This window comes from Haliotis rubra, unplaced genomic scaffold, assembly GCF_003918875.1.
Source record: "Haliotis rubra isolate DU_JTF1 unplaced genomic scaffold, ASM391887v1 Scf54, whole genome shotgun sequence".
Classification (NCBI taxonomy): domain Eukaryota; kingdom Metazoa; phylum Mollusca; class Gastropoda; order Lepetellida; family Haliotidae; genus Haliotis; species Haliotis rubra.
In genome coordinates, this window is record NW_025767235.1 from 232908 (window position 1) to 260161 (window position 27254).

The window sequence follows — 27254 nt, forward strand, 5'->3', positions numbered from 1 at the left end:
AAATCTGCTGAAGTATATTCATACAATTGTCAACGGATTTGGACGATTCACAAAAATGACCCTTGGCCTTATGAAATTCCTGGAATTCTCCCGGATCCGCGGAAAATTCTCATCCCTGCTCCAGAGTCTCTAACCATAACAATCAAACATTGAACAACCTTTCACATCATCACTTTGCACGTCATGCCCATTAAAACACGCCTCAATAAACAGTTCCATAACAGCCTCATCTATGATACATGTACAGGGCCATTACAACCAAGATAAACGCAAGGACATAATACATGTTGAGGGTCAGCTGGAAGATGGCGACCGAGAGCAGGGTCGTCACCAGCATGGCGCAGGAGATGATGAAGAGACGTGTGATGTTACTGCTATGCTTCATGATGGCCGACATTATCAGTCCATTGAAGGCCTGAAAGAAAAAATAACAAGCAATACAGACCTGAACATGCTTTATGTGCTATGGACTATATACTGCACCCATCTACTTCAGTATTTACTGTATTTATCATCATACACATGTACCCAATATTCCAGATGAGAGAGTTCAAACAGAAATCATCCCAGTGAAAAAATATGTTAATTGAGTAACATCTCTTCATGCACACTTAAGCTACTTGAGCCATAACTTTAACCAGTATAAATGGTCTATATATTAACAGATTAATAGTCAACAATGGTGATGTTTTACTTCAACAATGGTGATGTTTTACTTCAACAATGGTGATGTTTTACTTCAACAATGGTGATGTTTTACTTCAACAATGGTGATGTTTTACTTCAACAATGGTGATGTTTTACTTCAACAATGGTGATGTTTTACTTCAACAATGCCTTAACACAGATGAAATGTCCACTACACTATGCATCTTTATTACCAAAATGGATAATACATGGATCAAACATAAATATATTTGTTGTACTAATGACTCAAAAACGTTGTAGATTCTAACATTATAATTGTATGACCTGAAGAGCATGTCCATACCTGTGTGACCACGATCACCCAGGTGTAGAATGTGAATCCATCAAACATACCTGAGCTCTCACCTGCAAAAATAACAGACAGTCTACAGATGATGGTACTGGTTTACAGGTGGACAGTGGGAGATGCTAGTTCTGATGGTGCACTACTTCAGAACACATAAAACTTTTCCTGGCAGAAAACGAAGCAGACAAATTCATTGCTAACTTCTTGTTTATTACATAGAGCAACATTTTGATGTGGATGGTCGTCTCTGCATCATATGAGGAAGGCAAGGTGGTTGCTGGACATGATGAACTTCTAGCAGTGCTATGGCACAATAGCAGTGTGTGGAGTAACAAAGATAAGACTAGCACTGACTATTGTGACAAACAGGATAAATTTTTAATTCGATCAATGGTGACAACTCTCCAAACAAAAACAAAAAAATGTTTTTGCCCAGAACACATACTATTTGTACTGTTTGTTGTCCCAGGTGACATGAAGCCACATCCTGTTGTACCAGTACATACCGGTGATTGATACCATAAGCAATGTTCTACTATGTTGGACTACAAGGACATGCAGTCAACAAAGTCACCAAGCCAGAACATCTGGTCTACCAAGTCATCAATAATGACAAACAAAGGTTGTGGGGACCAATTCTGACAGAATTCCTTGTTAAAACATACTAGGTACATGTACTTTAAAAACAAGGTCTGGGTGCACCAAAGATATCTTTAATTTGTCGTTTATCATCCAAGCTACAACATACTTCTGGACGGGCAAAACAGGTCCCTTGTTTCCTCTCAAACATATTTACGGGTACTCAGTTTGTGTGACAGGATGTTACTACATTTACTGATGTATTAATGCATTATCATTACTGTTGTTCTGTCGGGATCATATTATAAATAATCCATTCAAGACCAACACGGTCATTTGTGCAGTGTTGCTCTCTTGATTCCAGGGTGCCATTGTACAAAACAACCTTAGCGCTAAAACTACCTTATATGTCTATGTTAAGGTATGGGAGATATGGTCACCTTAACGCTAAGATAGCTTTGTACAACAGCACCCTGAATCTTGGGAACTATAGTCCGTCAACTTAACTTTTGGCACCTTGTTTTTCACAATTTACATAAAACTCCTGAATATTTTAAAACACTACTCTGTTCATATGGTAATTGTATACCATGACCTAACAAGATATCAATTTTAGTAATTTTAAAACGACTGTTAAAGATTTTGCCTTTAAACCTGTCATATAATAATTGTAAAACTGTGGAGAGTTTTACGAGGGGTTAACGACGTGATGGAAAAGCCAACAACATTGTAATATGTGTGTCAGAGTGATATGTACATGCAAGGGTATTTACATTAGCATGCTTAAGTGATGTCATAGATCGTCAATACACAGGCTGTGGTGAAAACGATGTTGTTCAAAGATGTCCGGCAAATCATCAAAAGAGGTTTTTTTCAAGCGCGAGGCAAAGTTAAAAAAAACTCTTTTTTTTTCAATTGAGTGTTTCTCCAAAAGACATTTAATGCCACAAAGATCTGCAAAAGAACATTGCAAAGAGTTATCTCCCATGACACTATTTCAGAGCCTGATGATGACATGTCAGTTAAATCGAGGGCTGTCTCAAAACATGCAAAGAAAAGAAAGCTTGATGAATTCGATAGAAGGGTTGTGAGGGACGTCATGCATCGTTTACATCAATCCAATGAGTCCATATCGTCAAGCAAACTGAAGAAAATATTGTTCAAAAGAAGACCATGACATCAATGTATTAAAGCATACCATACACAAGTTGTTGCTCAAATTTGGATATAGATACAAGAGATTGAGCAACCAGTCTTTAAAGACTTCAATAAATCTACTTGTTTAAAATGGATTTGTGATGATTATACAGTCCCTTTAGATTTGCTTGCAGGCATAACAATGTAAACATGATGCACATGTGTCCCTCCATGTTTGCTGTTCCATCGTATCATTTTACTCCCTTGTATAACTACTTCTATTTTTCATATTTTTAAAGATGGCTTCTTAAGAAGAAGCTTTAATAATTGACATAAAATTATGAAATTGAAACCTTAGATAGGTCATAAGATATAAAGAGCCTATGCACAAAAACATTTTAAAGGCATTTTTGGTAAAAAGGTAAATTGTGAAAAACAGGGTGCCAAACAGGTGGCTATAGGCCATTTCTTGATTCACTGACAATGCATACAACCTACACTAACAAGCAGCTACATGGTTTCATGGGTCAATGAGGACTTCATCAACATCATACCTCCTTCCTTGCTGCTCCCAACCTCCTGCACAGCCCACACTCCACCATTGAGGACAATACCGAACGTGTACAAGAGAGTGTTCTGAACATGGAGAGATGTCTGGAAGCCACAGCAAAATTAAAAACTGATGAACCTTGGAAACAGTCTCTCAGGGTGAATGAAATGGCATTTGGATAGTGTTAATAAAATACAATTAAAACAGAAAAGATATTTTCCTATATAAATAAAGGTTAATTACCATGGTTACAAGGAGTATTTCATGCTCGTCAAAACAATAAATAAAGTCCATATGTAAATATGAACATCTATTCACTGCCCATCCAATACAGCTGTGATCCCTTCAGGATGTTTCCATTTCAAATCAGACAGGAGTTATGTCCCTTGAGCTATGTGAGCTATTATGTCCAAACACAATATGACACAGCTGAACTTCTTACCAGATGTTTCTTTTGTAAACCTATACAGAACTTGCTTCAGTATGGAGACAAAGGATAAAATAGAATTTGTTACGTCAACAAGATAAAAACAGGTCTGCATAAATTACCTGATAGTGTCTCTTTAATATGTATTCTGTGTAGACACCTGCGAAGCCTGATATACAACAGTAAGAGAACATCATGATCAGACCTGCCACAGTAAGGTGTATCTCTCCAGACGATGCCAAACCCTTGGACTGTATACCTCCATAGCTGGCAAAAGAGAGTTATAGTCTAGTATACAACCCCAGTAGTATAGGGAATAGCGAGAAAAAGAAATATAGGTGCACCTTGCTTAGAAGCTTCCATACAGGCTAATTCTGCTACCAGCCTAGTAAAAATGAGTGTTTGCCCAAAAACTTCGACAAGACCACTTTCGGCGGCTCAAAACGCAAGTGCACTTCCAATTAGAGCTATGTGGGTGCATGGATATAGAAACATGCCAGGAACCAAGCTCTCGCTCGAAGCCTATACCGAGATCCGATTGGGTCGTTTGTCCCTTCGGGAAGCGAAGAGGAAGTACCACATATTGCAAGCCCGATACACGCGAATCCGAGGTGGTATAGACCCCAAGCCCCAGGCACCGAGTACTCCCGACATGGCCGAAGTCTTCGAGGGTCTGCTGGAGAAGTGTCCCCACGTATTGCTTTCGGACCGAGAGAAACAAGTCCTGGAGTAATCGGGGCACACCTTCTACGAGCGCTACCACATCCCCCACCAGTTTCTCGAACCGTATTTGCTGTGCTTTCACCCACTAGTAGAAGCCGGCAAAATAATCGATTTCGTCTACATCTACCCACACCCCACCAATTTCGACCCGCAGCAGGTAAACTCCGAATCATTCTCGCCGACAACTGCTATCCGGGACTCAAGGACAGGCACAACCTATGCACCGACTGCCTTGACGCTCTATCGGAACTGCCTGCTCTCTTCGCACCCGACAACTCTACATGCAAGTGTGGTGCCATCGACCACTGCGTCGACAGCAAGAAATGCGTTCTTTGGGGAAAGAAAGCGATAGACTACACACCCCAGGAGCGACTCCCACTCGAGGTTCCAGAAGAGATCATGGTCGACAGCTGTTTCATGAATGTAGAGAACCTGTACAACAGCGCCTGCGCTTCCTGGAGCATACGGTTCGCACTCCTCATCAGCAAATTGGTGGACCATTGTCCGTGCAAGGAGAAAGAGACATGTATCTTCCGGCAGCTATCGGGGGAAACTGAGGTACCACAGGGATGGGGCAATATTTGGCATACCCCATTGCTCAACTACGCCGGGTCCAAGGATATGGAAGAGGCACCCCCTCCATGCAGCTTAACACCGAAAAGCCGCTGACGTCCCAGAAGGCGCCTACACGCCGCAAAAGGTTTGCCTTTCGATTCACCGACTGGGGAAGCGATATGAAGGGAAGAACGGCTTTGCTGCTACCGATTCACCGACTGGGAAACGATTCCAGCTCCACGGGCTACAAGATACGAGTTGCTGGTTTGGCTAAACCATTCGGGTACTTCCGGGAATAGAACGCCTATGGTTGGTGCGTGGACCGCAGGTTCAGGTTCGTAAGATCTGCAGTCAGCCACCCATATCGGGCGTAGAATGATTAGGAGTTTACCCGCCGCGAGAATCGAAACCCGCTTGAAATTGGTGGGGTTGGTAGATGTGGGGGATATGGTAGCGCTTCAGAAAGGTGTGCCCCGATTGCTCCAGGACTTGTTTCTCTCGGTCCGAAAGCAATACGTGGGGACACTTCTCCAGCAGACCCTCGAAGACTTCGGCCATGTCGGGAGTTTGGGGGCAAACACTCATTTTTACTAGGCTGGTAGCTGAATTAGCCTGTATCGAAGCTTCTAAGCAAGGTGCACCTATACGTCTTTTTCTCGCTTTTTTCCCTATACTACTACCCCAGTAATTTATGTCAAAAATGATTGGGTTTATCCTTTCACCAACACCAGCTTCAGAACTTGTGTGTGTGTATCATTAGAAGACAGTCTTTATGTGAAACGTGTCCTTCATTAGAGTGAGTGAGTGAGTATGGTTTTATGCCGCTTCTAGCTATATTCCAGCAAAATCACGGCTGGAGACACCAGAAATGGGATTCACACAATGTACCCATGTGGGGAATCGAACCTGGGTCTTCAGCGTGACGAGCAGACGCTTTAACCCATAGGCTACCCCACCACCCCGTCTGTCATTAGAAGATATTTTGACCTGTCAAACGTGTGTGTCATTAGAAGATAGTTTTACCTGTCAAACGTGTGTGTCATCAGAAGATAGTTTTACCTGTCAAACGTGTGTATCAGGAGAGACAGTATTACCTGTCAAACGTGTATGATTAGAAGATGGTATTACCTGTCAAACATGCCTGCTGTACCTAGCACAACCAATGATGCCCACTGGATGAAGGTCAGCCTCCTGGAGAAACAAACCATATGCAGTCAAACATCAATACCTCCGACATAGGCCACTACAGCAAATATCTGTTAATAATTTCCTTTGAAGATAAACAAAACAAATCTCAGGTAAGCTGTAATGTTCCATAAGTTTACCTAGCCTGTATACACAGAATTCGACCAACAGGGGCCTGAGAAATGAGGTTCCACAGAAATCTGAAGCATGTGTATAGGCAACTTTCCTTCAGTGTAACAGATGGGGCATATTCCAGTGTGAATGTCTACAAGGCTTGCACCCAGGATAAGATTTACAAGACAAAAACACCGCATATCGCATATGTTGCAATAAGGTTCACTAACTTGATTGGCAAACATTTCACAGATATCTATCACTCCACATGCTCAGGTTCCTTAAGGTTATTATGTTTAAAAAGATTCTACAGTTATCAAGTTGTAACACTTTCCCCAATACCCACCTTTGTATGATCACCCGGTAAAGTACTGCAGTAGTGATCACCTTCATGTTGCCAAGGATCTGGAAATTCAATAAATGCACTGTCTGGTAAAACATTTATGAACAAATCTCAGATCTGATATAAAAAAACAATGAACAGACATAACTTTCTGAAGCCCAAATAAGATCCAATTTCTGTGAATATTAATGATGTAAATTAATGCACTGTGCACAGAACCAAGTACCAACAAGATGCATTACCTGGTAGGTGGTGGGGTCCATATGCACCTGCATGTAAACACTGAGGTTATTGTTGATGCAGTACAACACAGCAGGAACCAAGAACGGCAGGCAGTTGGCCAGTGATGGTACGGTGATATCACCTCTTCGCAGTTCCGGGAACATCATTGCCACAGACAAGACAATCTATAACACATACAACACATCAACGTAATAATAATCTGTCCATAAACATACATGTTCTGCTAAAGGAAGGGATTTCATATGCAAATTGATAAAATAGGCTATACAACAACAAACCTTTACAACTTCTGTAGACAGGACAACTGATGATGACCTGAACGGCAGTTTCCCCTCCACCAGACACAGGTGTGCCAGGATGGTGTACGAGCTGTAGATGAACACCCTGTAATTAACAAAGTTGTCATTGAACAATGGTACCAATCAAGAGTTGTTGATACCTGGGGACAAAAATGCAGGTCATAATATAATTAATGTAACAATTACATTAAGAAGCTGATGCCAATTTTTAATGGAATTTATTTATGGCAAAATACTGCGTAACATGTTGAACATTACTATACTACACACTCTGCAATCAGCAAGAACCACCAAAGCAGGGTCCATATTCCTGGCTTGTTGCGGCCAGATTGAATGGGAGGTAATCCATTCACAGGGAGATAACTCCTTTTGGTTTTCTGAAAAATAGTAAAACAAATATGAACATGATCGATGGTAGGTTTCACTATCAGATATTCAAAACAAATTTTAAATTTTTTTAAAGATGAACATGATGAATTCTGTAGTATGAATGTTGTACAATACATGTGCCAGTGTAAAGTATCATAGTGACAACATCCTAGTGACATTTACATATTACAGGGAGCTTGAGTCAGATTGCCTAATGATAAATGTATCACAATGGCTAGTACTAGTAGTAGTAGCAGAATATACTGGGTTTAGAGTGATGTCTTCACATTCTGTCACACTTATTCATGTATAAGTTGCATCTACATATATCAGTTGAATCAAATCTGCAGATATAATTCAACTGATGTTGAAGAAATGTGCACACACCTTGCCCCAATATGAGGCGATCATATTTTCGACGGATGGTTTGCTCTCCAGGCATTTCAAGAATCCGGATTAACACCAGCACTTCCCAGGTCAGTTCGTTTTCAGTAGGAGGATCCAGCCATTTTGACGTTGATTGTATTATTCACTTTAGTTTAGGTATCTAAACACAGGTGAAAAATACAAGCACAATGTAGAACAGTCGGAACCTGTGTAGAATGATCGAACACGTGCAATGCATCACTTATCATGGTTGTCTGTTGCGTATAGCCTGTATGGCCTACCAAACCGCCGAGTGCGGGACATCACAAGCTTGTCATCTCAGAGAACGAACCGAGAACGCTTAGTTAGAAACAACACGCTTGACTGTTGTATCCCGATACGAGTCTCTCGGCCTTTCAGTTTCAATCTGTCGCTCCGTTGAAAAGCGTCCCTCCATCTGTTGAAGCGCCTAAAACGTGCTATATTGATAAACCCTGGAAAGAGTTCAACTTTCTTCCCTTTTTTCCCTCAGATGTGCAGTATCGTACATATACATTTTACTTGGAAACCTTACGACGTGGATCATTCACAACAACATATTGCAGTAAATATATCTTGATATCCCCCTACACATACTAAGATAGCCGTAAAGCCCGATGTTTTCCGACTGTTGTACGAGGGTTTGCAATCTTAAAACGGAATACGAGATTATTTACAAGTATTTTCCTTTGGTGTATGTTTGATAAAAACGATTCACTTCATTTACATAATTATTGATAACGTTGCATCTTATCAGATGTATGAGTATTATTACTATCTAACGAAAAGGACGAAGTAGTTGTTTGAAATCGTATTTCGTTTCCTTCGTAACAAATTCATGTTTTGGGATTTTCCACACGGGCATCTGCATCTGTATCGACTTTCATCGGAATAATTTCTGAGATCAATCAAATACTGGGTATTGAAACAACCGATTCAGTAATACTATCTTGTTTAACGAGTTTATTCATTCCTGTTATCGCCAAAATGATTCAGCCATTCATTAATAGAAGTCCAGATACGTACGTAAACAAAACATATAAGCATCTCAGCGAGTGCTACACTTTCTTCATTCAGATTAGGTCCATCATATGAACTCCTCTCGAGTGGTCAATCCGCGTATCATTCTTTTACCCCACACTGTCGGTGGTTGTACAGGCATGATGTTCCGTAGAGCGGATAAAAGTGAAAAACAGCATGTTATGTGAGCTTTAATGCGTGCTTCAAACCACAAACCTTGATCCTCTGAGAAGGAAGTGCGTGGGAAAGTAGGGAATTATCAGATATACGTTTACCTTCGCAGTACGTAGACCTATACTACAACTCTACCTTATATAGTCTCCTGGTAGACCTAAATACACTTGTAAACACAAACGCCCTCACACTCTCACGCGCACACCGCTTGGGAAGCATCACTGATTAATCAGGTGGATCGTGACTCGTCACATAATTCATATGCTGAAATTCCTTACGTGTTGCAATCATGCAAACATGTAGTAATTTACCATAGGGCTTATAAGAATAACTTTGCTAAAAGAAATATTTATTGCTTACTTGACTGACTGACTGAGTTTGGTTTTACGCCGCTTTAAGCAATATTCCATCAACATCACGGCGGAGACACCAGAAATGAGCTTCACACATTTTACCCATGTGGGATTCGAACCGGGTCTTCGGCGTGACGAGCCAACGCTTTAACCACTAGGCTACCCCGGTTTCACTATCAGATATTCAAAACAAATTTTAAATTTTTTTAAAGATGAACATGATGAATTCTGTGGTATGAGATGTTGGCTACAATACATGTGCCAGTGTAAAATATCATAGTGACAACATACTAGTGACATTTTACATATTACAGGGAGCTTGGAGTCAGACTGCCTAATGATAAATGTATCACAATGGCTAGTACTAGTAGTAGTAGCAGAATATACTAAGGTTTGCAGAGTGATGTCTTCACATTCTGTCACACTTATTCATGTATAAGTTGCATCTACATATATCAGTTGAATCAAATCTGCGAGATATAATTCAACTGATGTTGAAGAAATGTGCATCACACCTTGCCCCAATATGAGGCGATCATATTTTCGACGGATGGTTTGCTCTCCAGGCATTTCAAGAATCGGATTAACACCAGCACTTCCCAGGTCAGTTCGTTTTCAGTAGGAGGATCCAGCCATTTGATGACGTTGATTGTATTATTCACTTTTAGTTTAGGTATCTAAACACAGGTGAAAATACAAGCACAATGTAGAACAGTCGGAACCTGTGTAGAATGATCGAACACGTGCAATGCATCATTTATCATGGTTGTCTGTTGCGTATAGCCTGTATGGCCTACCCAACCGCCGAGTGCGGGACATCACAAGCTTGTCATCTCAGAGAACGAACCGAGAACGCTTAGTTAGAAACAACACGCTTGACTGTTGTATCCCGATACGAGTCTCTCGGCCTTTCAGTTTCAATCTGTCGCTCCGTTTAAAAGCGTCCCTGCATCTGTTGAAGCGCCTAAAACGTGCTATGTTGATAAACCCTGGAAAGAGTTCAACTTTCTTCCCTTTATTCCCTCAGATGTGCAGTATCGTACATATACATTTTACTTGGAAACCCTACGACGTGGATCATTCACAACACCATACTGCAGTAAATATATCTTGGATATCCCCTACACATACTAAGATAGCCGTAAAAGCCCGATGTTTTCCGACTGTTGTACGAGGGTTTGCAATCTTAAAACGGAATACGAGATTATTTACAAGTATTTTCCTTTGGTGTATGTTTGATAAAAACGATTCACTTCATTTACATAATTATTGATAACGTTGCATCTTATCAGATGTATGAGTATTATTACTATCTAACGAAAAGGACGAAGTAGTTGTTTGAAATCGTATTTCGTTTCCTTCGTAACAAATTCATGTTTTGGGATTTTCCACACGGGCATCTGCATATCGACTTTCATCGGAATAATTTCTGAGATCAATCAAATACTGGGTATTGAAACAACCGATTCAGTAATACTATCTTGTTAAACGAGTTTATTCATTCCTGTTATCGCCAAATGATTCAGCCATTCATTAATAGAAGTCCAGATACGTACGTAAACAAAACATATAAGCATCTCAGCGAGTGCTACACTTTCTTCATTCAGATTAGGTCCATCATATGAGAGTGGTCAATCCGCGTACATCCTTTTTACCCCACACTGTCGGTGGTTGTACAGGCATGATGTTCCGTAGAGCGGATAAAAGTGAAAAACAGCATGTTATGTGAGCTTTAATGCGTGCTTCAAACCACAAACCTTGATCCTCTGAGAAGGAAGTGCGTGGGGAAAGTAGGGAATAATCAGATATACGTTTACCTTCCGAGTACGTAGACCTAACTACACACGCACAAATACACTTGTAAACACAAACGCCCTCACACACTCTCACGTGCACACCGCTTGGGAAGCATCACTGATTAATCAGGTGGATCGTGACTCGTCACATAATTCATATGCTGAAATTCCTTACGTGTTGCAATCATGCAACATGTAGTACATAGGGCTTATAAGAGTTACTTGCTAGAAGAAATATTTATTGCTTACTTGACTGACTGACTGAGTTTGGTTTTACGCCGCTTTAAGCAATATTCCATCAACATCACGGCGGGAGACACCAGAAATGAGCTTCACACATTTTACCCATGTGGGGATTCGAACCCGGGTCTTCGGCGTGACGAGCCAACGCTTTAACCACTAGGCTACCCCATCGCCCCTATTGCTTACTTGACTCTGTATTACAAGGATGAATTAGCCACCTATTGTCATATAGCAACATCAATTACATGTATTTTATTTCACAAATGTAAACTCTGTCAAAAAAGAAACGCAACCCCTGTCCTCAGATATGAAAAATTCGTTTGAATGAAGTTATTGCTTCCAAACTAAATGTTATTCGAATGTATTGAAATTATACACGTAATTAATGAAGATTACCATCCAAACAACTGCATTTGTACGCATAAGTGTATTTTATTGCTTATTCCGCCACAACGCATGAAATGACCCTCATGGTGACTTCGCACAAAAAAAACACATGCAAATCATGAAAATGGCAGTTAATGTAGGGTGTATAAAAGCCCATGTGCTTTCGTATTATATTCATTCATTTGTCGCATGAAAAAGCTGTGTGAAAAATGCCACGATTGAGTGCTGCCGACCGAAATATCGCCATTGGTCGTGTTCGCCGGAGAAAGTTTGGAACTGTTGCACGGCACCTAAATGTTCACAAAACAACGATATCCCGACTTTGAGCCGCTACAACAACTTCAATTTGACCAACGATCGCCCGAGAAGTGGAAGGCCAAGAATCACGACCCCCTTCAAGATCGGTACATCCGGGTCCATCACCTGCGTAATCGGCATGCCCTACCAACCGTGACTGCCACACAAATACCAGGTTTGAGGGAGAGTGTCAGCTCAAACGATTACAGAACCGTCTGAAAGAAGCGGGTTTACGTGCCTGTAGTGACCAGTTGTTGGACCTGTACTACGCCCCCTACATCTCCGCCGACGACTCAGGTGGTGCAACAACGTAAGGATATGGACTTTTACAAAACTGGAGGCGCATCTGGTTTTCTGATGAATCCTGTTTTCTTTTGCAACATCACGACGGAAGAAAACGTATATTATAGGAGACGTCATGAACGTTTTGCGCCCATCTGCGTCCGCAAAATGCAGGTCATAATATAATTAATGTAACAATTACATTAAGAAGCTGATGCCAATTTTTAAAGGAATTTATTTATGGCAAAATACTGCGTAACATGTTGAACATTACTATACTACACACTCTGCGATCAGCAAGAACCACCAAAGCAGGGTCCATATTCCTGGCTTGTTGCGGCCAAATTGAATGGGAGGTAATCCATTCACAGGGAGATAACTCCTTTGGGTTTTCTGAAAAATAGTAAAACAAATTATCAACATGATCGATGGTAGGTTTCACTATCAGATATTCAAAAGAATAAACTTTGTTAAAGATGAACATGATGAATTCTGTAGTATGAATGTTGTACAATACATGTGCCAGTGTAAAGTATCAGTGACATTTACATATTACTGGGAGGTAGAGTCAGTTTGCCTAATGCTAAATGCATCACAGTGGCTAGTACAAGTAGTAGTAGCAGAATATACAGGGTTTAGAGTGATGTCTTCATATTCTGTCACACTTATTCATGTGTAAGTTGCATCTAGATATATCAGTTTAATCAAATCTGCAGATAAAATTCAACTGATGTTGAAGAAATGTGCACACACCTTGCCCCAATATGAGGCGATCATATTTTCGATTGATGGTTTGCTCTCCAGGCATTTCAAGAATCCAGATTAACACCAGCACTTCCCAGGTCAGTTCGTTTTCAGTAGGAGGATCCAGCCATTTAGACGTTGATTGTATTATTCACTTTAGTTTAGGTATCTAAACAAAGGTGAAAAATACACGCACAATGTAGAACAGTCGGAACCTGTGTAGAATGATCGAACACATGCAATGCATCACTTATCATGGTTGTCTGTTGCGTATAGCCTGTATGGCCTACCAAACCGCCGAGTGCGGGACATCACAAGCTTGTCATCTCAGAGAACGAACCGAGAACGCTTAGTTAGAAACAACACGCTTGACTGTTGTATCCCGATACGAGTCTCTCGGCCTTTCAGTTTCAATCTGTCGCTCCGTTGAAAAGCGTCCCTCCATCTGTTGAAGCGCGTAAAACGTGCTATATTGATAAACCCTGGAAAGGGTTCAACTTTCTTTCCTCAGATGTGCAGTATCGTACATATACATTTTACTTGGAAACCTTACGACGTGGATCATTCACAACAACATATTGCAGTAAATATATCTTGGATATCCCCTACACATACTAAGATAGCCGTAAAAGCCCGATGTTTTTCGACTGTTGTACGAGGGTTTGCAATCTTAAAACGGAATACGAGATTATTTACAAGTATTTTCCTTTGGTGTATGTTTGATAAAAACGATTCACTTCATTTACATAATTATTGATAACGTTGCATCTTATCAGATGTATGAGTATTATTACTATCTAACGAAAAGGACGAAGTAGTTGTTTGAAATCGTATTTCGTTTCCTTCGTAACAAATTCATGTTTTTGGATTTTTCACACGGGCATCTGCAGCATCTGTATCGACTTTCATCGGAATAATTTCTGATATCAATCAAATACTGGGTATTGAAACAACCGATTCAGTAAAACTATCTTGTTTAACGAGTTTATTCATTCCTGTTATCGCCAAATTATTCAGCCATTCATTAATAGAAGTCCAGATACGTACGTAAACAAAACATATAAAGCATCTCAGCGAGTGCTACACTTTCTTCATTCAGATTAGGTCCATCATATGAACTCGTGTGGTCAATCCGCGTACATCCTTTCTACCCTACACTGTCGGTGGTTGTACAGGCATGATGTTCCGTAGAGCGGATAAAAGTGAAAAACAGCATGTTATGTGAGCTTTAATGCGTGCTTCAAACCACAAACCTTGATCCTCTGAGAAGGAAGTGCGTGGGGAAAGTAGGGAATTATCAGATATACGTTTACCTTCGCAGTACGTAGACCCAGGGATACTCTACAACTCTACCTTATATAGTCTCCCTGGTAGACCTAACTACACACGCAAAAATACACTTGTAAACACAAACGCCCTCACACGCTCTCACGCGCACACCGCTTGGGAAGCATCACTGATTAATCAGGTGGATCGTGACTCGTCACATAATTCATATGCTGAAATTCCTTACGTGTTGCAATCATGCAACATGTAGTACTTACATAGGGCTTATAAGAATAACTTGCTAAAAGAAATATTTATTGCTTACTTGATTTTGTATTACAAGGATGAAGTAGCCACGTATTGTCATATAGCAACACCAATTATTTTATTTCACAAATGTATTACCTTTGATGGTATTGTAATATTCTTCGAAACAAATGCCAAATTACGAACCATATTTGGGATGTTATTCCCTCAATGTAGTAGAACTCAGTAGCGAAGTGAATTACCGACTACGTGCCGATTTGTGTGAAAGGTATAAAATTCAAACCCGTGAAGATCCGAGTTAGAATACCGATCTTCAGTAACCCATGCTTGTCGTAAGAGGTGACTAATGGGATCGGGTGGTCAGGCTCGCTGACTTGGTTGACACATGTCATCGGTTCCCAATTGCGTAGACCGATGTACATGCTGTTGATCACTGGATTGTCTGGTCCAGACTCGATTATTTACAAACCGCCGCCATATAGCTGGAATATTGCTGAGTAAAACTAAACTCACTCACTCACTATAAAATTCAAAAGCGTCAGAAACATACATCATGATGTTTGTACACGTTAGTGCATGCTATGCCCAATGAACGCGGTATTTGTATGCACAATCTCTATCTGTATAATATGCTTTCAGATATATTTTTGCTAATGAATGGCTACCTTTAATCTTTTCCATGGCTATTTAAAAATATAAGCCGCTTATATAAACGAGCAGTCACGTGGCGCAAAGCGGACATAAATGGCCGTGTTGTATGCTGTAGCCTGATCGTGTAGCACATTCGGGAAATCTTCGTGACGTGGACACTAAACCAAGCTTAAAAATATCTGGCCATCTCACGGATAATTTCGGATTGTCACTTTGTCAGCAAGAACAATTTTAGTTGGTACGATGCATAAGGTTTTCGTGAAAAGAGTGCCTTGTGGAGTAGCAGTGTGTGTGGTTTTAGCGATTCTGACACTGGCTCTACGACACTGTCACAACAGGGTGGCGTCATCAGGGCATTCATTGCCTTGTAAAGAGACCAGGTACAGACAAAGTGCACCAGGGTCAGTGCCGAATGTGAACTTCTATAACATTCGTGACCGAATCCCAACGGAATTTGTGAAAACGAATGGTTTCATTCACGTAAACAAAGATATCTTGGCGAAACTTACTCCACCGGGAGACAGGCTACGAAATTCTAAGTTGACAATGTTTCAGCAAATTATGACAGAAGAAGACAAAATGACAGCTCGGTTGCTCCTAAATGTGTTCAATCAGTTGTTACAAGGTAAGGGTGAAATATTGGCTTTACTGCGGATCTCTGCTCGGGTCATACCGTCATCACTCCGTCATACCGTGGGATGACGACATCGACGTCTTAATCAACAATAAGGATAAAAGCAAACTATTCCCCATTTTATCATCACTGGAACCATTTTTTTACCTGGATATCAATGCCAGGTTGAGGTGGAAGTTTTACCTGGGGACATCCAAGAGTACTAATCCGGACATTCCGTGGAAATGGCCCTCTATCGATATTAGTTTTCATCATGAAAACGATAGCCATATCTGGGACTCAGATCCTAGATATCCTAAATTTGTGTACGCTAAAGATGATGTGTTTCCCTTGTCAACGCGCCCCTTTATGGGTATGATGTTACCATCCCCTCTGAAAACGTTGCCGGTGCTTGAACAGAACTACAATCTGAGCGTGTGCAAAACTAACAAGTATGACCACCGACATGAACGTGGCATCCCTGAAGAAGCAATTGTGTGGGTACCGTGTCGTCACCTCGCGGACACCTACCCCTTCGTACAAAGAGAGTACCGCTCGTGGGGGGTCATCGAAGTTTTGCAACTGAACAATATGCGCATTCAGGAGGTGAAATTTGAAATACTTGACACTTTACCTTTGACACAAATTTCTACATGATTTCTACATAAATTTATTTATGACGTTTTCACGGATGTTGTCAGATTGCAAACTTCGAAAGCGAGTTAGGTTTTTTACACTTTGAGCGCGGAATATTATTGTCGTTCCAACATTGTACTTAAACTTTGCAACGGTATCAAGTCTGGTGTCCTGTGTCGACAGTTCATTATTTGATCTATACAGATAGATGGACCCATGCATCTCACAAATAAAGGCAATATAATGCATGTACATTACTGTTACCTGATGTATGTAAGCATTTATCATATACCTATCAATAATATGGACAATTTTGCACATGCAATACTGGTTGTTGGCATATGTCCATATTGACCACCCGGGCTGGAAATGCATACCAGCCATATCAGTCGTATTGCCCAAACTGGTACGGAATGAATACACGCAAACGCTCGAAACTTCAATTGAAGGAACCTGGTTTATTTAGGGTTACCCCCTTGCGTCATCTGCTCGAGTTGCTGTGAATCAGGAAAATTGTGGAAGTATGAGTTCAGTAATAGGTTATGATATGACAGTTTTCCTTTCGCCAGGCATATCAACCCTCGACTACCATATCAGCTCTCGGATGACAGTTTTCCTTTCGCCAACCGAGAGCTGATATGACTACCGAAAGGAAAACTATCATGTTATATCTATATTACCGTTACCTGGTGGATATGTATGCATAAACATCACTTTTACCAGGTGTATATATGCATTTATAGCTAAAATGGATAGAATTATCATTAAAACATGTTATGTTATCAGAAATAACGGGCCACTGTAACTTGATAATACCCCAAAATTGCTTGACGACGAGCCATTACACCACGCCCGTCGTTAGGACGTCAAAAGAAGCTCAGCTCTGGATGTGCCGAAAGCTGATACAGGAAGATAGCGTCCGATTGTATCGATGCGGCTGAGACGCTTCGAGTGATTGAACGAGCGCTTCATGAACCTGCAGATTTGTTATGGGTTGAAAAGGTGGAAGCTAGCGATGTATGCGAAGATGACAGTGATTCAGATGAAGAAGAACTCAATAAGATACAGATGGAAGGGAAATCGGAAAATACTTCAAAGCAGACTGCCTGGGTCATCAAGGCCTTTACCGGTAAGATTGTGCCCTGCTAGATTCATTTGTAAGAGATAATTGAAAATACTCAATTAAAATAAATATTCCATATATACTCATGCCAACAATGGTTGTCACCCTTTCAATTTTTTATTGGAGAGTGGGTGGGAGGGGGTGACAACCATTATTGGCATGAGTATATATTATCCCACCTTAACACTTTAATGAAGACTTTCTTCTTTTATTAAGCCCATTAGATCACTTATCGTTCCTTATTTCAATTCTAGATTGGGCGGCTCTGCGAAAACTCGTGGTAGATTTTCAAACCATCATTTCATCTGACCTGGTCAAAACTCAGAAATTTTATGCCGAATTTCGGACAAAGAACGCGGGACTACCAACCAGACGTATTTATCTGACCGCCATGTTAAATGTACAAAATATCATTTTATTTCATTTTGAAGATCGCTACCGACTATATGATATGTAAATTGCGCCTGTCTCTCCACTGGATTTTTAAAATCAGTGAAACACATTCTGATAATAAAAATGGTAAATTATGTTTAAATTGAGTAATTGTGCAAACGATGGATTGATGGATAGAGTTACCTGCCCCTAGGTGACGACGTGAGTGTCAGCGTTCTCCGATTAGAATGTCTAAAAGTTGAATTAAAATTGCTTTTCGACATTATGGCGACATGAGCATGTAACAAAGTGAAATACAGAGCATCAGCAAACCTCATATTTCACAAAATGGTTTCCATTGACGTCTACAGAGCAAGAATTGGACTGTTCAAGCAACCTAGAGGCACCCGGCAAGTAACACTCGAAAAACATTTGTCGGATCTGATTTACACTTCAGACTCTTTTATGTGTAACGTTATTTTCATTGCATCTCGGATTGAGTTTTGCTCTTAATTTCACTTGCGAAAATTTGGATTTATATTCATATTTACCACAAGAACATATTTATGAAGTTTGTGTTGTCAGTGACGTATCGCCAGGAGACACTGAATGGTCAGCTTGGCCAGTTCACTCTCAGGGGACGCTGGACCATTGTCTACTCGGTGGTAACCCTGTGCCGGCTGGGGTTGTTCATCATAGGATTCCTTTGTTCTAACGACATGGAGATGAATCCTGGGCCTGTCACGCTTGAAGAAGTCAAGGAAACTTTATTGAAGGAAGTGCGTACCGCGAAACATGAACATGATCAGATTACCATACTTTCTACCGAAGTCCGAGACCTGAGTAAACGCTTCGATAACCTGGAAATGAAGTTATCTAATCTTCAAAGCGACCTGGGCAACGTACGTCACAACCAGGAACTCATGAACGAGGACGTCAGCCTGGTAGCGGAGAGGATGGACAACATGGAGTAGAAGGTCACCCAGTTCGACAGTGAGCTCGACAAGCTGGAGGCCTTCAGCAGGCGGGATAACGTCATCATCTACAACGCGGCGGAAGAGATGCACGAGTCCTATACCGACTGTAAGTCTAAAGTGTTCGATGTCTGGAATGAAAATGTAAAGACTAAAACATGGAATGATAATGATGTCGCCCGTGCCCATCGACTCGGTGCTCCCGGTAGTGATGGTTCAAAACCAAGACCGCTCATTGCCAAGTTACGTTTTAGTGAGGATAAGGTTGATATTTTGAAATCTCGAGCAGCACTGAAGAGTAACGGCTACGGCGTATCCAGTGATCTCACTGTCAGACAACGTGAACAGCCAAAGGACGCGAAGGAAAGGGGACTGATAGGATATTTAAAAAATGGAAAGCTAATTACAAGGCCACGCGATGAAGAAACTCCACGCGAAACGGAGACACCCGAGAGAACGAGACCACCAACGAGAAGTAAGTCTCAGCGCGGTGGACAGAAGAGGAGGTAGACTAAGGCTTAGTCTCTGAATATATATAATTTTGATAGTAACAAACAAGTCCATTTATATTGAAAAGGAGCCCTAGGGAGACCAGAGATTCAGAACCTGAGGAAATCTAGACTTGCTTTATCTAGGGCTTTAGCACTGCAGAGAGGGCTAGGCAGTAGGGAAATTAATGTGGTTCAGGGACTGTGAGACAGACTAAAGAGGAGGTAGCAATCAGGCCAGGCCCCAGATCCTTTCACTGAGGGAACTACGAACATAGGCACCGGTAGTACTAATCATGTGACTTTCTTATCTTGGAACATTCATGGACTATGTAAGAAACTTGATGACAGTGATTTTATTGATTATCCTTATTCATTTCACGTTGTATGTTTGCTGGAAACGTTCATAACAGATTTCATGAATCTAAACTGGTTAACAGGATACCAATTGTTTTTCGCCCCAGCAGCTAAGCTGTCCACATCTGGCAGACACTCAGGTGGCGTGTGTGTATGTGTGAGACAGGACATTGCAAACAAATGTGTTGAACTGAAGACTGAAATCAACAATTTAGTTTGTTTGAAATTCCAGAGATCTGTATTTAATCTACCAAATGACTTATTTCTTGTTTGTATATATGTTCCCCCTGTGAATTCTCCATTTTACGACCGAAGTACTGATTCAAGATGTCTCATTGAAAGACTGGAGTCGTTTTTATTAGACAACTGGTCTGATATGTCTACTTCGCATGTACTGCTATGTAGCGATTTTAAAGCTCGTACTAGTAATGAAAATAATCCTATTTGCGAAGATCGTGATGAATTTGGTAATGATGGTATCTACACAGATGTAGATAATGCTCTTGTTGACCAGCGTGTGTCTCATGACAGTGTCGTTAACAGATTTGGGCGTGTACTACTGAATCAGTGTTATGTGTGCCGCTTGTTCATAATGAACGGTAGAGTAGAAGGAGACAGAGGTGGAGAGTTTACATTTGTTGGAGAAAATGGCTCAAGTGTCGTTGATTATTTTCTTGCATCTGCTGATTTGTTTGAGTTCGTAGAAAAATTAAATGTTGGCGATAGACCTGATTCTGACCATTTTCCTCTGGAGTTGTCGTTCAGGTTTCCTTGTACATATCGGTCTAACCGGACAGTTGATTCTGCTGAGAGTCCTAGTTTTAGTAAATTTGTATGGGGTGGTTCTAAGCAGAATGAATTTATAAGTTCTCTCAAAGAAAGTTTGGATGCCAATAATGGGTCAATATTTAGTAAATTGGAGACTTCTCTTGAAGAGGGCATAGACAATTTCATAAAGTGTATATTAGATTCGGCATCTTGTATGAGGAGACAGTTTAGACAAGGTGATCTAAATCGTAAACCCAAATTTAACAAGGAGTGTAATGTAGCTAGATCGGAATCCAGGAAGGCTCTTAGGCGGTTTGGGCGTTGTCGCACTGAGCAGAATCGTAGGAGCTATTGTAAAATTAGAAATAAGTATAAGAGTTCCTGTAGAGCTTTTAAGCGTGGAGTGCAAAACTCAAGGCTATCTCGACTAAATAGTACCCTCCACAGTCCAAGGCTGTTTTGGCAAAATATTCGCACACTCCAAAGAAGCTCCCCACCCGTATCAAGTATTATCACAAACAGAATGGTTTTGCCACTTCAGGGACTTGTTTTCTAAGGACGATATTATCTATGATGTACATGATGACACAGTAGATGCAGATAATGGATGTGACGAGTTTAGTGATGTTGATAAGTCTCTACTTGAGTCTCCTATTACAGAATTAGAAATAGTTGTTGGTGTATCTCGTCTTAAAGTTGGAAAGTCTGCTGGTGTGGATGGTGTTATTTCAGAGATGATCAAAACTGCCTTGCCTGACATAATGCCATTTCTAGTTAAAAGCTTTAATCGGATATTTGATTCTAGATGTTTTCCGTCTGAATGGGCTAAAGTGTTCCATTATTTAAGAATGGAAACATAAATAACCCTAACAATTATCGGGGCATTTCTCTGACAAGTGTTGTTGGTAAAACATTTGTATCTATTATCAATAATAGGCTAACACAGTGGTCTGGACTTGATTCCAGATTCACAAGCTGGATTTAGAAATGAATACTCAACCTTTCATCATGTTTTTACTGTATACTCAGTAATTGAGCGATGTTTAGCTTTTAGTGAAAGAAAATTGCATGTAGCGTTTGTTGATTTTAGAAAGGCTTTTGATTCTGTTGATATAGATAAAATGTGGAAATGTCTTAGAAATAGGGGCCTTAAAGGGAAAATGCTTGATATAATCAGGTCAATGTATTCAAATGTAAAGTCTTGTGTTCGATGTGACGATGCTTTCAGTGACTATTTGGATTGTCCTACTGGTGTACGACAAGGCTGTGTTCTAAGTCCCATACTTTTCTCATTGTTTATCAACGAACTATATTTTGCCGTTATACAATCTGGCAGACATGGCGTCCATTTTTTTCCCGATCTTGTTGAACTTTTTATTTTACTTCTTGCCGACGATGTGATCCTTATGTCAAGTACTGTTATTGTCCTTCAGAGAAAAATTTATACACTTTCATCTTATTCAGATAACTGGCGACTTCATGTTAATCTTGAAAAGACCAAAATTGTTGTTTTTCGTAAGGGTTGTCCAACGGCAGCTACAGAACCAGTGGTACTTTAAATGTGAACGTATGACTGTTGTTAACGAATATAATATCTAGGGATACTGTTTACACATACACTAAATCTGAATAAATCCATTATTAATTTGGCAAGTAGAGGCAAAAGGGCCCTACTTCTATTGCTCTCTGTTATACCAAAGTTGGGGGTTGTTGGTCCCAATATATTTTTCAAATTGTTTGATTCCCAAGTACAGCCTATTCTTCTTTATGGGTCTGAAATTTGGGGCTATAAGGAATGTTATGCCATTGAAAAGGTTCACCTTGTAAGAGGTTTTGAATTGTTGGGATGTATACCCCTAATAATATGGTGTACGGTGAATGTGGGAGATTTCCTTTGTACATAATTTCTTACTCTCGCTGTTTAAAGTACTGGTGTAAAGTAATAAATATGCCAGAACATCGTATGCCCAAAAAAACCTACAATATGATTGTCCATCTTGATAATATTGGTAAAAATACTTGGGCAACCCGTATTCGTAATCTTTTGTTTAGATACGGCTTTGGATTTGTTTGGTTATCCCAAACCCTGGGCGACGTTAATGCATTTATCAAACACTCTCGTACCAGGGCTATCGATATCTTTAAACAAGACTGGCACACATCTTTATATGAAAGTTCAAGATATGATTGTTATCGTGAGTTTAAATCTTTACTTGAATCTGAGTCGTATCTATACAACTTACGTAGTAAAAACCTTCGTAATGTTTTCATACGCCTGAGACTTGGCTTAAATGATTTATATATCAATCAAGGAAGATATTCATCTATTATAAAATCACAAAGGTTCTGTCCATTTTGTAATACTGTAGAGAATGAATTACACTTTCTATTTCTTTGTCCTGCATATAATGATTTAAGGCAACTGTATTTTCCACAATGGCTACAATCAAATATTAAAGCTACAAAACTGTATTCAATACTTTCATGTAAAGCATCCCTATTACAATATAAGGTAGCTCTATTTATTTATCACGCGCTTATATTGAGAAGAGATTCAATGTAACGTGTGTGTCGCATGTTGTATATGTTGTACATATCATACATATTTATTTTGTATATGGGCCTCTGGCCTTCATGCAATAAACTGATTGATTGTATCGAAACGTCGTGCTCTAGAATAAAAGAAGAGTCAATGTATAAAATTGTTTAAATAAAGCAGTGAAAGTCGGTAAAATAAATCTGTACATAGTGAACTCAAAAACCGCTAATCGAACGGTTTTCGAACTCCGGGCACTGCATGCGTCATATTCTGACGTCATACGATTGTTAGCGATACAGCTTCTCGGCGGAGAGTTTTGCGGCTACCGTAGCAGCATTTGTAAATAAGTACAAACGACATTGATATGAAATCCTGCCAAGTTCATTATTCATAGTATGCAATATATGTCTTTGTTTATATTGTTTCACAACTCTCCTGCCTCTGGAGGTTAAATAAGCTATATATATTACTGTTATCTGGTGTATATATGCATGTACATTACTGTTATCTGGTGTTGATATGCATAATAATTTTACATCATACATATGTGAGTTACCGTAGTAGCACTCACCGATAAAAGTGTCGACCGTACCTTCCGTTTGGGTCCCCCGTAATGTAATAGTTCTCATGTAGTGTGGTAGTACATGTACACTGGCTGATTGGGGCGCTCTTAGTGTGATAGTACAATGGCTGATTGGGGCGCTCTTAGTGTGATAGTACAATGGCTGATTGGGGCGCTCTTAGTGTGATGGTACAATGGCTGATTGGGGCGCTCTTAGTGTGATAGTACAATGGCTGATTGGGGCGCTCATAGTGTGATAGTACAATGGCTGATTGGACCGCTTAGTGAGTTAGTGTGATTGGGGCGCTCTTAGTGTGATAGTACAATGGTTGATTGGGGCGCTCTTAGTGTGATAGTACAATGGCTGATTGTATCGCTCTTAGTGTGATAGTACAATGGCTGATTGGGGCGCTCTTAGTGTGATAGTACAATGGCTGATTGGGGCGCTCTTAGTGTGATAGTACAATGGCTGATTGGGGCGCTCTTAGTGTGATAGTACAATGGCTGATTGGGGCGCTCTTAGTGTGATAGTACAATGGCTGATTGGGGCGCTCTTAGTGTGATAGTACAATGGCTGATTGTATCGCTCTTAGTGTGATAGTACAATGGCTGATTAGGCCGCTCTTAGTGTGATAGTACAATGGCTGATTGGGTCGCTCTTAGTGTGATAGTACAATGGCTGATTGGGGCGCTCTTAGTGTGATAGTACAATGGCTGATTGTGTCGCTCTTAGTGTGATAGTACAATGGCTGATTGGGTCGCTCTTAGTGTGATAGTACAATGGCTGATTGATAGTACAATGGCTCTCTTAGCGTGATAGTACAATGGCTGATTGTATCGCTCTTAGTGTGATAGTACAATGGCTGATTGTATCGCTCTTAGTGTGATAGTACAATGGCTGATTGGGGCGCTTGTGTGATAGTACAATGGCTGATTGGGGCGCTAGCGTGGTAGTACAATGGCTGATTGTATCGCTCTTAGTGTGATGAGTACAATGCTCTTAGTGTGATTGTGGCTGATTGGGTCTATAGCGTGATAGTACAATGGCTGATTGTATCGCTCTTTAGTGTGATAGTTCAATGGCTGATTGTGTCGCTCTAGTGTGGTACTACAATGGCTGATTGTATCATGGCTCGCTCTTAGTGTGATAGTACAATGGCTGATTGTGTCGCTCTAGCGTGGTAGTACAATGGCTGATTGTATCGCTCTTAGTGTGATAGTACAATGGCTGATTGTGTCGCTCTAGCGTGATAGTACAATGGCTGATTGTATCGCTCTTAGTGTGATAGTACAATGGCTGATTGTGTCACTCTTAGCGTGATAGTACAATGGCTGATTGTGTCGCTCTTAGCGTGATAGTACAATGGCTGATTGTGTCGCTTCTAGCGTGTTAGTACAATGGCTGATTGTGTCACTCTTAGCGTGATAGTACAATTACCGACTGGGTCGCTCTTCCAGGTTATGATCTTCACATGCAATGCTGGTTTACTGGTGACTTGAGATGTACTGTGTGATGAGAGACAATAGCTGCTGGTTTACTGGTGACTTGAGATGTAATGTGTGATGAGAGACAATAGCTGCTGGTTTACTGGTGACTTGAGATGTAATGTGTGATGAGAGACAATAGCTGCTGGTTTACTGGTGACTTGAGATGTACTGTGTGATGAGAGACAATAGCTGCTGGTTTACTGGTGACTTGAGATGTAATGTGTGATGAGAGACACTAGCTGCTGGTTTACTGGTGACTTGAGATGTAATGTGTGATGAGAGACAATAGCTGCTGGTTTACTGGTGACTTGAGATGTAATGTGTGATGAGAGACAATAGCTGCTGGTTTACTGGTGACTTGAGATGTAATGTGTGATGAGAGACAATAGCTGCTGGTTTACTGGTGACTTGAGATGTAATGTGTGATGAGAGACAATAGCTGCTGGTTTACTGTTGACTTGAGATGTAATGTGTGATGAGAGACAATAGCTGCTGGTTTACTGGTGACTTGAGATGTAGTGTGTGATGAGAGACACTAGCTGCTGGTTTACTGGTGACTTGAGATGTAATGTGTGATGAGAGACAATAGCTGCTGGTTTACTGGTGACTTGAGATGTAATGTGTGATGAGAGACAATAGCTGCTGGTTTACTGGTGACTTGAGATGTAATGTGTGATGAGAGACAATAGCTGCTGGTTTACTGGTGACTTGAGATGTAATGTGTGATGAGAGACACTAGCTGCTGGTTTACTGGTGACTTGAGATGTAATGTGTGATGAGAGACAATAGCTGCTGGTTTACTGGTGACTTGAGATGTAATGTGTGATGAGAGAGACACTAGCTGCTGGTTTACTGGTGACTTGAGATGTAATGTGTGATGAGAGACAATAGCTGCTGGTTTACTGGTGACTTGAGATGTAATGTGTGATGAGAGACAATAGCTGCTGGTTTACTGGTGACTTGAGATGTAATGTGTGATGAGAGACAATAGCTGCTGGTTTACTGGTGACTTGAGATGTAATGTGTGATGAGAGACACTAGCTGCTGCTGCTGGGTTTACTGGTGACTTGAGATGTAATGTGTGATGAGAGACATTAGCTGCTGGTTTACTGGTGACTTGAGATGTAATGTGTGATGAGAGACACTAGCTGCTGGTTTACTGGTGACTTGAGATGTAATGTGTGATGAGAGACAATAGCTGCTGGTTTACTGGTGACTTGAGATGTAATGTGTGATGAGAGACACTAGCTGCTGGTTTACTGGTGACTTGAGATGTAATGTGTGATGAGAGACACTAGCTGCTGGTTTACTGGTGACTTGAGATGTAATGTGTGATGAGAGACACTAGCTGCTGGTTTACTGGTGACTTGAGATGTAATGTGTGATGAGAGACACTAGCTGCTGGTTTACTGGTGACTTGAGATGTAATGTGTGATGAGAGACACTAGCTGCTGGGTTTACTGGTGACTTGAGATGTAATGTGTGATGAGAGACAATAGCTGCTGGTTTACTGGTGACTTGAGATGTAATGTGTGATGGAGACACTAGCTGCTGGTTTACTGGTGACTTGAGATGTAATGTTTGATGAGAGACACTAGCTGCTGGGTTTACTGGTGACTTGAGATGTAATGTGTGATGAGAGACACTAGCTGCTGGTTTACTGGTGACTTGAGATGTAATGTGTGATGAGAGACAATAGCTGCTGGTTTACTGGTGACTTGAGATGTAATGTGTGATGAGAGACAATAGCTGCTGGTTTACTGGTGACTTGAGATGTAATGTGTGATGAGAGACAATAGCTGCTGGTTTACTGGTGACTTGAGATGTAATGTGTGATGAGAGACACTAGCTGCTGGTTTACTGGTGACTTGAGATGTAATGTGTGATGAGAGACACTAGCTGCTGGTTTACTGGTGACTTGAGATGTAATG

The 27254-nt window shown here is 40.7% G+C and overlaps 1 protein-coding gene across 3 annotated transcripts; it reads right to left on the reverse strand.

Annotated features, from left to right (window-relative positions):
* Positions 1 to 35: 35 nt before the first annotated feature.
* On the reverse strand, positions 36 to 13733 carry LOC124253390 (probable UDP-sugar transporter protein SLC35A4). Of its 3 annotated transcripts, none has more exons than XM_046687139.1 (10): positions 13229 to 13733; positions 7420 to 7526; positions 7129 to 7234; positions 6850 to 7014; positions 6611 to 6669; positions 6094 to 6156; positions 3810 to 3954; positions 3265 to 3364; positions 992 to 1053; positions 36 to 415 (listed from the first exon to the last, which is right to left on the reverse strand). In XM_046687139.1, exons 1-10 carry the CDS (start codon positions 13250 to 13252, stop codon positions 227 to 229), a joined length of 1020 nt encoding a protein of 339 aa, XP_046543095.1. In that variant the 5' UTR covers positions 13253 to 13733; the 3' UTR covers positions 36 to 226. The 3 variants fall into 3 exon arrangements, with proteins under 3 accessions (XP_046543095.1, XP_046543097.1, XP_046543096.1); XM_046687141.1 differs by lacking the exon at positions 13229 to 13733 and adding an exon at positions 9986 to 10017; XM_046687140.1 differs by lacking the exon at positions 13229 to 13733 and adding an exon at positions 7906 to 8443.
* Positions 13734 to 27254: the final 13521 nt, after the last annotated feature.